This window comes from Ctenocephalides felis, unplaced genomic scaffold (genome assembly GCF_003426905.1).
Source record: "Ctenocephalides felis isolate EL2017-DRISC unplaced genomic scaffold, ASM342690v1 CF-g0.4_SCAFFOLD_00845, whole genome shotgun sequence".
In the NCBI taxonomy this organism is placed as follows: domain Eukaryota; kingdom Metazoa; phylum Arthropoda; class Insecta; order Siphonaptera; family Pulicidae; genus Ctenocephalides; species Ctenocephalides felis.
The window spans coordinates 11404146-11422490 of record NW_020536999.1 but is presented as its reverse complement, the minus strand read 5'-3'; the positions used below and the strand labels follow the sequence as shown (position 1 = coordinate 11422490).

The following is an 18345-nucleotide window of genomic DNA, read 5'->3' as shown; positions in this document are numbered from 1 at the left end:
ACTTTTTCCAAATGTTGGTCTCATTCGATTCAGAATGGCTTGAAACGTCGAGAAAACATAAAATTAGCAAATCGAATTTTCTGGCTAAAACATTCACTTCTCCTTCGGTAATGAAAATTTACTACACCAAAAAATTTGAATTTCTTTCTCTAGATCAACGTATATGTCGACTGTCCACTGACTCTATATCTAAATTTGTAATGATTGCCTTAAGTTTAATTTCAAAACACGAGATTTCATTTCTGCAACGAATGTCGAAAGTGTTCTGTAGTTTGTAGTTTATTGCATCGTTCAGTAAAAAGTGACAAGTGGAATAATGTATACTTTTACTCTCGAAACAAGACGGACGAAGTAATTGCTTGTTTACTGAAATAATAAACATGTGCGACATGATAGTAATAAACAATATTTGTTGCAATAATGGCAATAATTTCTAATACTTAGTAATGTTTTGCTTGCTAAAAGAAGTATAAATAGATCGCAAAAACTGCCACATTGCCGTTACTTCAATTTTAGTTGTTTCCCCGCTTTATAGAGTGCACCACCAAACTGTAGCACGTAAATTTACCCCTGGGTTTAATTCTAGATACGATTTATATAAATATATGATACAGAAAAGATAAACTTGATTAATTTGAATAAATGAAACGAGAACAGAATATACGCTCATAAAAAATATTTTCAACTAAATCACAAATATGTTTTCACAAACATATATAATATAAAATACTAAATTTTTCAACAGACTCTACAATGGTGAATTTGCTGGGAGTTTTACTGAATATAGTCAGAATGTTTGTTTGATACGTATTGTTGGTTGTGATAATTGGTTTGGTTAGACCCTTTTGCCCAGCTATTATTATTTATATATATTATTATTTACTGAAAATTTTTTTTTTCAGATTCCAAAACGACGCACATAACTAACTATGCAGAATTGAATACAATATCTGATAGATTATCCCAAGGAATTTTAAAAACTATAGACGAAGAAAAAATTTCTCCAAACAAGGATGGTGATTATTTAATTGCTGTGTCTATGACACCCAGTGATAGGTAAAATGGAAAACATATATACTAATATAAATTTTCATAATTTTTTTGCAGGATTGTGTAAATTATTTTTATTTTTTAGATTAGTGGAAGTATTATTGGCCGCTTGGAAATCAGGAGCTGCCTATTTACCATTAGATCCAGAATTTCCTGAAACTAGGGTACAACATATTTTGAACGAAGCAAAACCGGCTTTAATCATACACAATGATAAAGGTGAATATTATATTTCATATTTATAGGCTATAGAAAAATATGGGTTGGTGATAAAAAAGCAAAAATTTTAGGTTAAATATATTTCTTAATGCCACATTATAAAAAAATAAAAACAAAAAAAAATCGTCCAAAAATTTAAATGAAAATGGGAGAACAACCCTTATCACTTTTAGGGGTATGAAAAATAGATAACGGGTGGTCCATCTAGTAATCCTAGTGATCTAGTGATCTTACGTTTCAGATATTTCTGTAAAGAAAGCATATAAAGTATTATACATCGTTAGAAAGGTCTCAAAATTTTTAGTTTTTTTTCCATATATCGCAACATCGAATTCCGAACGGTGTGGCCTACAGGCTAGTTGCTATCGTAAAATTTCAGGAAAATCGGAAAACCTAGAGAAAATTATATGAACACAATTAGCCATTTATATACCATTTCATTCGTAATTTTATTCTGCTGCTTTCGTACGAATAAAGTTTTTTCGTATCTTTTACGGTTTAGATAGTATAGAGCAATCTGAATGGATGTTAACTTGTTGAAATGCAAAGTGCGGTTAGGTTAGAGCAACACTCCTTAAGATTCGATGTTTCTGTAAAGAAAACATATAAAGTATTATACATTGTTAGAAAGGTCTAAAAATTCTTAGTTTTTTCCCATATATCGCAACTTCGAATTCCGCACGGTGTGGCCTACAGGCAAGTTGCTATCGAAAAATTTCAAGAAAATCGGAAAATCTCGAGAAAATTATATGAACACACTTAACCATTTATATACCATTTTATTCGTAATTTTATTTTGCATCTTTCGCACGAACAAAGTTTTTTTGTATCTTTAATGGTTTAGATAGTATAGAGCAATCTGTGTGGATGTTAACTTGTTGAAATGCAAAGTGCGGTTTGATTAGAGCAACACTCCTCACGATTCGATATTTCTGTAAAGAAAACATATAAAGTATTATACATCGTTAGAAAGGTCTCAAAATTCTTAGTTTTTTCCCCATATATCGCAACTTCGAATTCCGCACGGTGTGGCCTACAGGCGAGCTGCTATCGATAAATTCTAATTTTTAAGTGGGCCATCTTATATTTACCGATTCTCAGATCTACTGAATATGTATATATAATTTGATAAAAATTGGTAACCCGTTTTCAATCTTTGCGACACGAGAATTTTATATATAAAATTACATATTTTTTTCTAGTACATCTAACCTTTTTTGATTTTTAAGGTAGTTTGTATTTTCACCATTATTTGCCAATTACTATTATTTTCAGAACATGGCACCCATTTGCACGGTGTAAGAAGTTTGTCATTTGATGAAGTATTAAATTTAGGAACAAACAACAAACAAATATTAAAACCCAAAACGAATCAATGTCCAGAAACAAGTTTAGCAATTGTCTTGTACACATCAGGAAGTACAGGGATACCCAAAGGTAATAATAATTGATAATTAAATAATAGTAATAATATATGTAAAATAGTAAATAAATAAATAGTAAAATTTCGTGAAGTAAACCAAAATGCGACATACATAAGTTTAAAAAAATAATGTTTATGCAAATTTGAATTTATTGCGTTATTTATTAAACTGAATTATATAATTTCATCTGCCAACATATACTGCGGACTGTATCTTATATTATTCTAATTTCTGGCATATCTAAGCTGCTTTTCCGCAATAATAATATAGATATCACATTTTTCTTGTATATTATACTCTAATATTATCTAGGCTCATAATTTCAGCTAAATTCAAATTTCAAGTGAATTGATATTTCTAGCAGATTATAGCTCAAATGTTAAATAGTAATAATATATGTAAAATAGTAAATATCATTCATTTTCATTTTTTTAGGGGTCAGATTGCCCCATGCAGTATTATTAAATCGTCTCCAATGGCAATGGAATGTTTTTCCTTACTCGAAAACTGAAACTATTGGAGTCTTCAAAACGGCTTTGACTTTCGTGGATTCTGTCAGCGAAATTTGGGGACCGCTTCTTAACGGTAGGTAAGGACGAGAGACAAGCGAAATATAAATGTTTTTATGAGTAAAACAGAAATATGTTTAAAAGTATAGTTAGCTGTACAAGTATAAATAGATCGCAAACACTGCCACTCAATTTTAGTTGTGTCCCTATTCATTAGGAGCGCTACTCTCTGTAGCACGTAAATTTACCCCTAGATTTAGTTTTCGATAAGATTTATATGAATATATAATATAGAAAAGATAAACCTGAGTAAATTGAACAAATGAAATGAGAACAAAATATACGCGTATAAAATTTTATAATATTTTCAACTAAATCACAAATATGTTTTCTCAAAATTTTATAATATAAAATACTACATTTTCTGTTGAGTGAAGAAAACACTAAATCATGGTAATAGTGTATTCCAATAAGAGTGCTATTGGAATTTTAAATTAGTTTTTTAATTTTTTCGATTTTTACCTTTCCGAAGGAGAAGTTTGTTTTCGTCAAAATATTCGATTTGCTAATTTTATGTTTTCTCGACATTTCAAGCCATTCTGAATCGAATGCGACTAATTTTCGATTTTTTTTTCTGTATAGAAAAGGTAATGTCTTTACGCATCCCAGACTAGGTCTTTTGTCTGGGTATGTCGGACTCACACCGCCTGGGTATAATACCGACTAAAATGTCCTAAATTGCCTCTGGTCTCAAACTAAAATAAATTGCTTCTGTTCTGGAAACCGCCGTCAGGCATTACTTCGTGGGAGAAGGATCTAGAATGTTATAATTTTTACCTTGATTTTAAACTTATCTTTTAATTGAGCGAAGTCCCGTTCGCCCTTTCTCTTTCCATAGAACTTACGTCAATTAGCACATCTAAAATAAAAGAAAAAAGTCTTCTTGGAAAAATATGCGTGTGTGAACAGATTATTGAAATTTCATCGATGTTTTCTCAAAAACTGCTGAACCGATTTCAAAATATGAACTATTAGCGTTTGTCAGCTTTTTGCGGCGATCGGCTGAGCCGTTTCTTTGGAAATAGCAAAATGTGAAAAAAATGTCTACGTTTTAGCCCGCAATTCTGATTCGATTTCAAATCGGGTGATTAATTTTGTACAAAGATCGGTCAAGCCGTTTCTTCGTAATTAACTGTAGAAACAAAAGTTTTTATTCAAACTTTTTATTTTGATAGATATCATAGTCTTATAGAAATACTGAAAGGTTACGGCCCTGTAATAAGTCAATGTTTTAAAATCTATAACAAAAGTATTTTCTCTTGTTGTTAGTGTCTTTGATCGTGAGCACTGTTGTTTAGTTTACGAAACTTAATATAATTTTTAAGTACACGTTATTTAATTGTTTTATAAGATGTATTGTTGATTTTAAGTTAGATTTAACAGTTTTTTTTATATAACCTTTACAAAAGCTTACACGTGTGTGGGGTAAAAAGAACCAACTGAACCTTTTACCCTGGCAAAGGTGTAAAAAATAAAAAATAGATGAAAATAAGTTAAAAACAGCAATTTTACTTGAGTTAAAGTAAATAAATAGTTATTCCAAGTGTGCTGATGAATATTTCTGTTAAAATACCAGATCAAGGTTATATACAGTGTAAAAGATGGCCCCATAAAATTTATATTTTGCATTGGTTGAATAATGTAGCTATTATTTCGTAAAATTTCTTTGAAATTAAAAATAAGACATTGGACCTATAAAAAGGACCAGTTGACAAATTTTTGAATAACAGCAAAAAAACACATTTCTACAATGATGATTTAGCTGGGAGTTTTACTATAGTTGTTTGATTATTTATTGTAATGTTGTTTAAGACTTTTAGTATATAAAAATAGTTATAGAAACTGATTTTGTGCAACAATTCTTTTTAGGTATGGCAATTTTAATAGTGCCTAAGGATGTAACAAGAGATCCAGAGCGTCTCGTCAAAATGCTGACACAGTATAAGGTACAAGTTATATATATATATATATATATATATATATATATATATATATATATATATATACTTATACCTTATATATCACATTTTTCTATCCACAGATCGAACGATTAGTCCTAGTACCATCCCTTCTGCGATCAATGCTATTTTTCCTGTCCCTTCAAAAGGATGACAACCTTCTCTCCAGTTTGCGATTGTGGGTATGTTCCGGCGAACAATTGGCAGTTTCTTTGGCTCAAGAATTTTTCAAAAGTGTTCGACATCCAAAACCAATTTTGTGTAACTTTTACGGAAGCACTGAAGTCATGGGTGACGTCACTTATTACGTCTGCGATGGATTGGATTGTCTTAAGGATGCCGAAAAAGTACCCATAGGTGATAATAGACATATAATTGGGTTAAAAGGAATAAAATTTAGTTATTCTTTTAATTTGTAGGTGATCCAGTGGACAACACGATTGTATATTTACTTGATCCAGAACTGAGACCTGTGGCTGTAGGTGAACCTGGAGAATTGTATGTCTCAGGACTAAATCTGGCAGCTGGTTATGTTAATGGACGTGATCCTGAACGATTTATACCAAATCCTTTGGCTATTGAACCAGGTTAGTACACTTCGGAACCGATTCTGCCGCATAATAGACAAATGATACGACAAGTCTATGTTAAGAAGAACTTTCCATACAAATTCGTTCTGAGTATTGATAAAAGTCATGCGGTTGCTGTGCAGTCAGGCGTATTTCACAGATTGTCAGATAGAAAACTTAAACTGGAAACTAGGGTTTGTCGGTTTTCAAAACCCGTTTTTTGGCAAAAATTTTGGAATTCGCATACCGGTTCTCTAGTGAAAAAAGTCCGTTTTCACTGTATAAATAAAAAATGACAAATACAGCCAAATATAAAAGATAGATGAAAGCGTTCTGATTCTTGAAATCATATCGGTTCAACAGTATTTGATATCTTATTAGTCTACAATGGGTCCCAGAAAGGTTTTGTTCATATTAATTTAGATTTTTATACCAGTGTACATATTAATTTAAATCAGAGTGCCTTCTTCTTGAACAAGTAACTTCCTCTACTCAAACTTAAAAAAAGAGTTTTAAACCCTAGAAGACACAAATTAAATAACAAAAAACTTACCAGGCTTTAAAAACAATTAAGCATAATTTGGTCGCAAGTATGAGAGTACTTACTATTTCAAAAAATTTTGTGAGTAAACAATAAAGGACACGTCTAAGTAGCAATTTGATAGATGTTTTCAGTTTTTTTAAATCATATTTTATTAAACAAAAAAACAATTAGAATGTTTAAAATTAATTAAAATTGCTCGGAACAGACAATATGCGAGTTTAGCTTAATTGTTTTTAAAACTAAAATTGATATTAACAAGTATGTATCAACATGTATCTAAAATATTTTTCATTTTTTTTAATTCAATGAATGTTTTTTATTTAAAAATGTAATATTTTAATTTATTCGAAAACTTCTTATATGTGAAAATGAATAAAGCATAATTATTTTCAAAGTTATTTAATCAAGATAAACTATTATTAACTAAAAATTTTTTTAGTTCTACTAATAATTTTGTTTATTATCTATAAAATTGAACAATGAATAAATTCAGTCAAATACTGCTTTAAATTACACTAAATTTGCGGATAAATTACAGGATATTCGAGCAATAATTTATTTTCTATATAAAATTCGAAAACCGAAAACCGGTTTTTTAGTAAAATTAAAATTCGAAAACCGGTTTTCTGAAATGTCGGTTTTTGTATAAACCCTACTAGAAACCGCACAAATGTCACAAGAACGATGTTAGATAACAGGGTCTTTCTGACCCATCTTCATAACATACAAGTGGCATTGCAGTTTATGTGTAAAACGCCTGAATGCACAGCAAATATATAATATTTTGACAGTATTCAGTATGATTTAGTAGCATAATGCATAGAACTTGGACATTTGTCTGTTATGCGGCAGAATCAGCCCCTTTGTCTTAGTATAATTTGAGCTAAAACTTGAATATAAAATATTTGTTTTTTATTTTTTAGGGCATTCAAGATTGTATCGTACAGGAGATTTTGCCAGAATCCAGAAGGGCACTTTGCAATATGAAGGCAGAACTGATTCCCAAGTTAAAATTCGTGGTCACAGAGTTGATTTGTCGGAAGTTGAAAAGGCTGTTCTGAAGGCACCGGCTGTTTCTAAAGGTAAAAAATTATAATATATTATAATAAATTATATATATCATAAAATATTTTAGCAAAAGGTAACCCAATATGTTATTTAACTTCACGTAGGGTAATAGTAATAGTAATGGACTGAAAATCGAAAATGAAAATTTTTTCATTTCTCGACGTTTTGAAGGTTTCTGAACATTTTGGCATACCTCAGAAAAAATGAATATGTGTGTATGTGTGTGTGTGTGTGTTTTGTATATCTGCAAACCAATTTGAATGGTTCAAAAAACATTCTATTCGTATTGACGTGGTGAATAATTATTTAATTTTTGACAAAAGCAGGTCCAACGGATTCGGAGATTCATGAAAAAAAGTTAAGAAAATGCCATTTGGCAGTTGAAAATCAGATATTTCGACAAACATCTATTTTCAAAAAATTTCCAAGTTTTAAAAAAAAAAATTAAAAAATACCAGCATTGTAAAAAGTTCAATTAATAAAAAACGCCTTTTTTTAAAATTATAATTCTTGCAAATTCAAAATTTGCATATTATTGCAAAATATCGGATTTTCGAGTACAAATGATGTTTTTTGCACTTTTGTTAAAAATTTCAAATTTTGAAATGTGTTAAAATTTTTTAAAAAGTTCGAAAAAATTGAAAATTCTCAAGTAAAAAATGTAATGTTTTCTGAACTTATACAAATTTTAAATTAAGGCTTGGATTTTTCTTCCAAAAACAATTATTATGTCAAAACAAGCAGAAAGTTTTTTGAATCATTCAAATCGGATGCTTAATTCTCTCAAAAACTGACATTTTTTTCACATCTAGCTCGGTATCTCGCAAAGGCAGGTCATCCCGTTTCGGTGATAGGAAGCAAAGAGTGCAGAAAATACAAATCGAGTTTTTGAGAGAACGGAGTATCGAATTTGAATGATCTTAAAACATTCAATTTGTAATGAATAGTTTTTGGCAAAGACAGGCCCGGCCGTTTCGGAGATACGAGCTAAATGTGCAAAAAATGACAGTTTTTGAGTGAACTAAGCGTCCGATTTGAATGATCTAAAAAACTTTCTGCTTGTATTGACAAAACAATTGCTTTTGATGATAAAAAATTATTACATCTTTTTTTGTTTTCCATAAAATATTTTTCTAAACTTGGATTAAAAATTTAAAAAATTACCCAGGCTAAGCACAGTCTAAGCGCCACTCTGGTACAAATGTTTACCCAAGTGCGTTTATACGGTTTATGTTCTAGAGCAGTTTTACAATTTTGTTAAAACTATTGAAAAATGTGAAAATGCCGCCAAGCTAAGCACAGTATAAGTGAAAATGTCGCACAGAATTATTTGCAAATGCGTTTAGACTGTGACTTTTTCAATTTTGTGTAATTTAGGCCACTATTTTTTTTTTGAAATTGAATTCGAAATGAAATCGCGATTGTTAATGTTCCAGGAGATAAATTGATTTATGATTTACATTTGATTTGCTCAGATATAACAAGATAGCAATAATAATGAAAGTTACAGTATTTGTAATAATATATTTGAAAACGTTTAAAATTTCTCGAATATTTCATTACGGTACGGGAAGTTCCAGCAATTTGCCTTAAGGCACGATGCCATACACCACTAGTTTATTTATCTATTTTTCTAGGTGTCGTCTTATGTTATCGTCCAGGTGAGATGGACCAAGCCCTACTGGCATTTGTTACTTGTGAAACTGATAAAATGACAGGACTACAGATTGAAGAAAATTTAAAAGGCTCCTTAGCCTTATACATGATCCCACAGGTAATTATGTTAAAAGGAATCACAATATAATAATAAATCAATAAATAAAAATATTACCAGACTGTTATATAAATTATTTCCATTTGTTTCAGGTTATTGTTTTGGATTACATTCCGCTTTTGGTAAACGGCAAAATTGATAGACAAGCTCTTTTGAAAATGTACGAAAACACAAATAATAATGGTAAGATTTTAAATTATATAAAATTAAGGCAAATAAATTAATGGGTATTATTGTTCTAAAAGCGCAGCCCATTATTCCAAATTTTATTGAGTTTATATTAGGGTTTATACAAAAACCGACATTTCAGAAAACCGGTTTTCTAATTTTAATTTTACTAAGGGTTTTAACCGGTTTTCGAATTTTATATAGAAAATAAATTTTTGATCAAATATCCTGTAATTTATTCGCAAATTTAGTGTAATTTAGAGCAGTATTTGACTGAATTTATTTATTTTTCAATTTTATAGATAGTAAACAAAATTATTTTGATTTTAATTAGTAGATCTAAAATATAATAGTTAATCTTGATTGAATAACTTTGAAAATAATTATTCGTTATTCATGCATCATTTTCACGTATAAGAATAAAAATATTTTTATGATAGTGAAAGGAAAGTTTTCGAATTAACAAAAATATTACATTTTTAAATAAAAAACATTCATTAAACTAATATTAGATACATACTTGTGAATATCAATTTTAGTTTTAAAAACAATTAAGCTAAACTCGGGAATTGTCTGTTCCAAGCAATTTTAATTTTTTAATTTTAAACATTCTAATTGTTTTTTATTTAATAAAATATGATTTAAAAAAACTGAGAACGTCTATCGAATTGCTTAATAATTAATAATATTGCGACCAAAATGCTTAATAAGTTTTTGTTCTTTGTGGCTTCTAGGGTTTAAAACTCTTTTTTTAAGTTAGAGTAGAGGAAGTTACTTCTTCAAGAAAAAGTCACACTGATTTAAATTAATATGTACACCGGTATAAAAATCTAAATTAATATATACAAAACCTTTCTGGGAACTATTGCAGACTGATAAGATATCAAATACTATTTTTCATTTATGAAGTGAAAACCGACTTTTTCACTAAAAACCGGTTTTAGAATTCCATAATTTTCGCAAAAAAACGGTTTTTAAAACCGGTTTTTGAAAACCGACAAACCCAAGTTGTTAACATATCTAAGAATTTATTAAGTCTTTGAAAATCGTTTACAAATAGTTCAAACATTTTTGTTTATTTTATTACAATAATTACCATTTTATGCATTTTAATATGCATACAAATCTTAAATTGACAAAAAACTTGGGAATCAAAACCAATTTTGTAATTAGTTTTGAAGAGAAAATATAGAATTCTTTGAATATGTTTATTTTTATATGAAAATAATGCAGTGAACCTTATATATGAAATAAGAACAAATCTTTGTGTATAATATTTTTCACAAAATAATAATACCTCATATTCGTTTATTCCAAAATTAATTATACATCAGGTAGTTCGATTAGCATACTGTTACTTTTACACAATTATAAAATCATAATTGTGTAAAAGTTATAATATAATACTAAATATTTTTTAGCTGGTTGTATACCATTGAAAAAGCTCATTTATGGACAAACATTATCGTATACAGAATATAGAATACAAAATAGCATTATTTTGAGACATTATATACCTGGAAAGTCCTAAAACTGGCTGTGAGACGAGAAAAAAAGACACTTTTTTCGATCCAAATCTTTGTATTAGTAAAAAATCTCAAGCAAATATCTGCACATGTTAACAGATTTAGGGAAGTCGTATATGACAAATCCTTTGAGACAACTCCACTCGGATTCACTCCGAGGGAGTTTGTATTCATAACTTCGTTTTCCTTTGGATTGGAAATAATATTTACTTAAAAATATATTTATTACCTTTTGTAATACTAATATCAATGATTATTTATTCAAAATATATTTCTTCTGCAGATGATAGCAGTATAATAGTGGACATAGATTACTCTGGAATTCCCGAAAATAAAATGGCAGCAGCAAAAGTTCTATTCGAGACTGTTGGAAATGTCATTGGAAGGAGCACTAGGGCCCCCTTGAGCAAATATTCAAATTTTTACGAATTGGGTGGAAATTCTTTGAATTCAGTTTATACAGTCACCCAGTTGAGGGATAGTGGATATTTTATTGGTAAGTTGGAAAATTATATTATACTAGCTGACCCGGAAAACGTTGTTTTGCTAAGTAAGGTATATTCTAAACAATTTCTAGAGAAACAAAAAAATTAATACTTCAAGTGTTGTTTGAATGCTATATACAATGAGGTATTATAAAAACAATAAACCCCATTAGTTTGTTTATATTTTGTCAATACAATCAAACCGGAAGTTTTATACACTTTCTATAGAAAACATGGTATATTCCAATCCAAGTCTTTTTTGGTCTTTCGACTTATTGATTACGTTTCAAGTTTTTCAGATTCTTTTTGGATTCTGGATTTTGTGTATAATTGTAAATAATACTACTGAGCTTATAAAAAATCTTCAAAATTCTGCAAGGAGAGATAGAAATTGAATTAAGTATTTCTTTTATGACCTGCTTTTTGAAAAGTTTCAAGTAACATTTGATGAATTGAAGAAAATTTAATAAAAGGTATATATGTAGAGTAGGGCGAAGCACAAAGGTCCAATTTGACTTTGAGCAAATATTAATCATATTATAAAAATCGAACCAATTATATCACAACAAATAACACATTTCAAAAGAACAATTATCTGACTACGTTCAGTGAAACTGCCAGCTACTTCATCATTGTCGAAATGTGCTTTTTTGATGTCTTTCAAAAATTTGTTGTCTAGACCTTTTTTTTGTTGTAACTTAGAACGGCCAGGTGGCAAACGGGTATAATGTCTTATTTTAATTTAAAGGGTATTTTACAAAATAATTACACTTTTAACTAATGATAAAAAACTACCAACGGAAGTAAAATACTTTTATTATGGATTTTCAAAGATTACCTTTTATCTCCCGATAGCAAAGTCATGAGAATCAAGGTTATAGCTGGTTATATATCTTTTTCCCTCTACTTTCAAATATTGTTGTTAAACAATGCTTAACATTACTGGTTTTTGACACATCGGTGGTGGACCTTTTTAACCCTGTTTTTTTGTATATTACTATCTATTCTTCGATAAATTCTGGGAAATTATTACTGGAAAAGTGTTATTCGACAAAATGTCCCTTTGATCGATACCAAATTTAGGTTCTGAATTAAAATAACATAAATAAAAAATAATATAACCTAGAAAATGTTTTATAAATACCCATGATTACATAATTATACAAATTAGATCTTTCAGAGCACCTTGTTTTAGAAAAATATGCCAAAAAGTGCATTTTCATATTAACATTTCAAAAAAGTTGATATTTTGAGTTTCTAGTAACACTTGCGGCGCATTTAATAACGTTTTTGTGCATAAATATAACTACAAACAACTACATACGACAATTTAATCATAATTAAATAATATTCACGTATTCACATCCTATTAAACGTAATTGAAAATCATCTGTCAAAAACTTTTGACATTTGACGTATTAGCCACCGTTCATTGTTTTATTCAAATTACGCTTCTACAAAAATTTTCGAATTAAAAATGTGAAGTTTCTACGCGATTTTGAAATAATATCTCATCTTTCCGACAACCTACTGATTAGCATAAATTTTTCAAGACTAAGACTGGCCAAATCGGTTAAGCCGTTTTCGAGTTTTACCGCATCATTCGATCGAGAGCTTCATTTTTATATATAAGATATTATAGTAAGAAATGTTAAGTTATATATTTATTTTTCAGGTATAACTGATTTCATAACAGCAGAAAATTTAGGTGAAGTTCTAGATAGAATTACAGGATCTGATACAGGTTTAGCAGATACAAAATTAACAGCATCTTACACATCAGCACCACTTTCTATGGAACATAAAGAAGATGTTTATCAGTAAGTAATAAAATGAATCAAATATGCATAGTACAATTTCTAAATAATTCATTATCAATTATTTATTTTATTATTTTTAGAATGGTGACGAATAGTTTCTACGAAAAGGCTGATTTAGAACAGTGGCTGATGCCCAATATATACAAAAGCGACTATGCCGAAATTTTGGACGCCATTTGGGAAGCTCTTATCGAAAAAGGTCTAAGTTTTGTTGTAAAAGATAAAAGTGGTGAAAATGTCGGAGTCGCCTTAAATTTTGATGCCAGGGGAGAACCTGAAGTTGAAGTTACTAGCAAATTGCTGATTGTCTTCGAGTTTTTGGAGCACATCGAGGGACCCGTTAGGTAAAGATTAGTATTTTAACCGAATTTTCTCGATATTTTCCTAAAAACGACTGGACCGATTTCAAAAATTTAAAGGCCATTCGATGTAATCGATAAGGACTAGTGTAAGCGCCCGGCGCAATATTTCTTAAGAAAGTCAATTAAAAAAACACTACACATGGATACTTTACTACCCTGAAGGACCAGATATAATTTATTATTAGAATGGCTATATCAGACCTTCAAAAATGAGTAGATTAAATAAATTGGTTTAGTAATTAATAGTATTTATTTGTTTGATGTTCACGGTTCAAGTTTTGCGTACAGAATGAGGATGAATTTCTTAAAAACTATCTTATTACCTAGAGCAGGGTAGGAAATTATTTTATTATGTCAAGTAGAGGAAGATGGATTAATAAAATTTGTGAGGCTCGAACAACTAGTGTTTGTCAGTTTTGTGCGAGGATCGCCCGAGCCGTTTCTTTGTTTTTAGCAAAAACGTGAAAAGCTTTTCGTCTTCTTTTAGCCCACAATTCTGAATGGAATTTAGAAAATTCACAAATTTTATGAGAAGGCAATTTATTTTTCAGCAGTTTTTTCATAATTATTATAATTTTTTTTTAACGATTATGATGAAACTTTTTAGAATAGAATTTAGAAGATAGAATTTCGTAGTCGGAAATAACATACTTAAATACTGTTGGTGCATGGCATTGTGCCTTAAGGCGAATTGCTGAAACTTCTTGAATCAAAAATTAAAATTAAAAGGCTATTATAATTTTAACATTTTTTTTAAATTTTGTATACTTCAGATTTTTGAGAATTTTGACATTTTTAAAAAAAAGATTGGAAATTTCATTTGTTTCTTATATTTTAACTTTTTTAACTTTCCGTATTGTAAGCTATAGTAATCGCAAAAAAATCGGAAATGAAAATTTTTATATATTTTTACGTTTCAGAGGTTTCTGAGCAATTAGGCGTACCTCAAAAAAAAAATATGTTTGTGTGCGAATAGAAATTTTCGTCGACGATTTCGGGAACACGGGTTATCCGAATTGATTTCCTATTAATAAAATTTTAATTATTATTTCAAAAAACATTTGATTCCTATTAATAATGAGACGTGCTAATTAGTTTTTGAACAAGGCAGGTCCAGCAGTTTCGAAGACACGGGGAAAAAAGAGTCAAAAGTAGTAATTCAGTTTTTGAGAGAATAGAGCGTTCGATTTGAATAATTCAAAAAACATTTTATTTATATTGACTAAATGAAGAACTGTTTAAAGGCAGGTCTAGCTGTTTCGGAGATCCAATAAAAAAGTGACAAAAAATGCAATTTGGCGGTCAAAATTGATCATTAGAGACATGCCCATGAAATTATCAAATTTTATAGTAATTTTATTAATATGTTCAAATTTCGTTTACATTTCTATGGGTTTCGTAATTATATTTTTCCGATAGACTGCTACGCGGCGCTTACGCGCTTTGATATTTTTTCTAACACAGCCACGCAACAAGATTGCTTTGATAAAAAAGTCAAAATTTTCAAAAAAAATTCAATACATAAAAATAATCAAATTTTTCAATAATTTAAAAATTTTAAAAATCTCTTTTTTTCAAAGTATTCAAAAAATTTTAAGGCTTTTTTTAAAAAATATACTATTTGGTACGGGAAGTTGCAGCAAATTGGCAAATTGACACAACGACATTCACTACTAGTTTTTGAAAATACTGCAATTTTTTGAATAGACGAGGTCACAGTTTAACGGATGAATATTGGTACGGAACCCATAAAAATGTAAACAAAATTTGCACCTATTATCAAAATCTCTATGAAATATTTGATAATTTGATGTGCATATGTCTAATGATCATACTTTACCATCAAATGTCTATTTTTTTTTATTGGATCGTTTTTGGCACTTTTTGTTCCGTATCTCCGGAACGGCTGGACCTGCCTTTGCCAAAAACTAATAAGCACATCTCCTTATCAATAGGAATCGAATGTTTTTCGAATTATTCAATTTCGTTGATCCGTGTTCATCTAAATAGTTGCAGCTCAATTATCGTGAAGTCCATGCAACTCGCCTCAAGGCTCAATTCCACATACAACTAACATCTTTATTTATTTAATTTTACAGAGATGAACGACTTCCACCTGGTTTGAATACAGTATTTCATTCATTCATGATGGCCACAGCCTCGAAATTAACAGCTCAACAAAATATTAGTGTCATGCAATTTATGGAAGCAGAAGTTTTACGAACCGCCACTTCCAGGGGCTTCAAAGGCATCCTTACTACAAATACAAGTCCCCTGACACAGGTAATAATAAAATTAAAAATACAATGAGATATATATATATATATATATATATATATATATATATATCTTCTATATATATAAAAATAAGTCGGGTTTTCCTTCCTGACGAATTAACTCCAGAACGCACGAACCGATTTCGACAATTTTGCATTCGTTGGAAAGGTCTCGGGCTCCGCAAGGTTTAAAGCTAAGAAAATTAGTTGTGCATGACATCAATTTTGTGAAAACTATTGAAAAATGTGAAAATGCCGCCAAGCTAAGCACAGTATAAGTGCAAATGTCGCACAGAATTTAGTTTAGCATTTCTTTAATTAACTTCTCAAGTTATAGTAATCGCCTAAAAATCGTAAATGAAAATTTTTAATATCTTTACGTTTCAAAGCTTTTTGAACATTTTGACATACCTTAGAAAAATGGATGTATGTGTGTGTGTGTGCGTGTATGTATGTGTGTTCGGATACAAATTTTCGTCGACGATTTCGGAAACACGGATGAAGCGATTTGAATAATTCAAAAAACATTCGATTCGTATTGATAAGGAGACGTGCTCGTTAGGTTTTGGCAAAGGCAGGTCTAGCCGTTCCGAAGATACGGGGCAAAAAGTGCCGAAAACGGTAACTCAGTTTTTAAGAGAACGGAGCGTCCGATTTGAATAATTCAAAAAACATTTTACTTGTATTGACAAGATGAAGAATTGATCAAATTTTCATAAAGGCAGGTCTAGCGGTTTCGGAGATCTAATGATAAAAGTAAAAAAAAATGCCATTTGGCGGTCAAAAATGATCATTAGACATATGCACATCAAATTATCAGATATTTTATAAAAATTTTAACAATAAGTATAAATTTTGAATACATTTCTATGGGTTCCGTACCAATGTTTACCCGTTAGACAGCGACGCGGCGCTTACGCGCTTTATATTTTGTCTCTATGCAGTTGAAGCAGTACGATTGCTTTGAAAAAAGTTCAGATCTTCCAACATATGTCAAAATAAACAAAACATTTTTTTTTCAAAAAAAAAAAGATTTAAAAAAAAATTATTTTTTTCAATTTTTTTTTTCAAAAAAGTCATTTTTTGTCCAATTTATAGTTTCTCACAAATCTTATTTTTTTTAAGTAAATTTTTTTCAAAAATGTTAATCGTTTTTAAAAAAATAATCATTTTTGGTACGGGAAGTTCCAGCAATTTGCCTTAAGGCACGATGCCTTAATTGCCTTAAGACAGAATTCCACTTACAGCTAGTTTACATTTGATTTGCTCAGATATAACAAGATAGCAAAAATAATGAAAGTTACAGTATTTGTAATAATGTATTTGAAAACGTTTAATATTTTTCGAATATTTCGTTACGGTACGGAGGGTTCCAGCAATTTGCCTTAAGGCACGATGCCATACACCACTAGTTTATTTCATAATTTGACTAAATTTTTTCAGCAATTGGGGACGGACGTGTACGGCTACACAGTAATGACCGATTGCCAAGTAAACCAATATGTGGCTCCTGATGGAACCAAACCTTTTGGTGCAGCACCGGATTCACAGAGGGCAGCAGTCTCTTGGAAAGCAATTAACTAAGCAAATCATCTAATAATAAGGTGTGCATTCATCTTTTATCTTTCGTTATGTAAAAATATCATTGTTAAATTAATTTATTCATTTTATATACATTTTTATTGAACTATTGTAATAAGAAACACATCATTAGAATAAGATATAAATTAGATTTTAATAAGTAAGGTGAAAGGTTTGTGCATTTTTATTAAATAATTTAAATATTTAGATATAGTGAGAGTTAGACAAGTTATTATTTAAGATGAAATTACAATAATAGTTAACATATAATGATTAAGGATGGTTTTTAATATCGATAATATAAAAAAATATTCTCTAAGTTTTAAGTCTTAATATTAATTTTTAGATAGTCCGCACTTCAACCAAAGTTTCTTTGTTTTTCTTTCTAAGTAAATACTTATGTTACAAAATATCAAAATTTTGTTGTAATTTTTTATTTATGATCAAAATAAGTTAGTCTCAAAATTTTGATTCACTTGTCGCTAAGTTATAAAATCCAAAAAAACAAATGGAATTTTACCAATGTTATTTTCATAATAAATTTTGATTTAATTGCGGACTATCTTAAAGTTGATATTAGTAGCTAAAACTTTCAGAGAATTTTCTTTTATCAATTTGGAAGCATTTGAGCCCCTGGGAGTGAGGAAATTTGAAAACATCCATATTGAAAACCACCCTATAATATATAAAGGATAAAACTATTTGGACTTTGTCAATTGTATTATGATGAAATTAATTATGTCAGAAATAAAATATGTACAAATTTTAATTTTGGTTTAAATATATAATATTTTACACACGTTTTTTTAATTATGACTATCAATTAGTAAAATGTAATTATGATTACAAATAATTGCACAGTTATTAATAATTTATTTCAAATTTGTAGTATCAGTACATTTAAATAAATCTATAAAAACAATTGTTTTTATTAACTTCCCGGACTAAAATT

At 29.4% G+C, this 18345-nt stretch overlaps 1 protein-coding gene across 1 annotated transcript in view; it reads left to right on the top strand.

Moving 5' to 3' along the window:
* Positions 1 to 17701, top strand: part of LOC113363977 (mycosubtilin synthase subunit C) — a 425226-nt gene extending 407525 nt beyond the window's left edge. Inside the window, exons 6-19 of the mRNA XM_026606451.1 lie at positions 1136 to 1280; positions 2565 to 2706; positions 3129 to 3278; positions 5132 to 5208; positions 5304 to 5577; positions 5640 to 5807; positions 7257 to 7415; positions 9039 to 9175; positions 9268 to 9358; positions 11153 to 11365; positions 13030 to 13174; positions 13255 to 13518; positions 15636 to 15819; positions 17256 to 17701. Of these exons, the coding sequence (XP_026462236.1) occupies positions 1136 to 1280; positions 2565 to 2706; positions 3129 to 3278; positions 5132 to 5208; positions 5304 to 5577; positions 5640 to 5807; positions 7257 to 7415; positions 9039 to 9175; positions 9268 to 9358; positions 11153 to 11365; positions 13030 to 13174; positions 13255 to 13518; positions 15636 to 15819; positions 17256 to 17396 (2290 nt within the window). The 3' untranslated portion in view covers positions 17397 to 17701. The remainder of the gene's footprint in view (positions 1 to 1135; positions 1281 to 2564; positions 2707 to 3128; positions 3279 to 5131; positions 5209 to 5303; positions 5578 to 5639; positions 5808 to 7256; positions 7416 to 9038; positions 9176 to 9267; positions 9359 to 11152; positions 11366 to 13029; positions 13175 to 13254; positions 13519 to 15635; positions 15820 to 17255) is intronic.
* Positions 17702 to 18345: the final 644 nt, after the last annotated feature.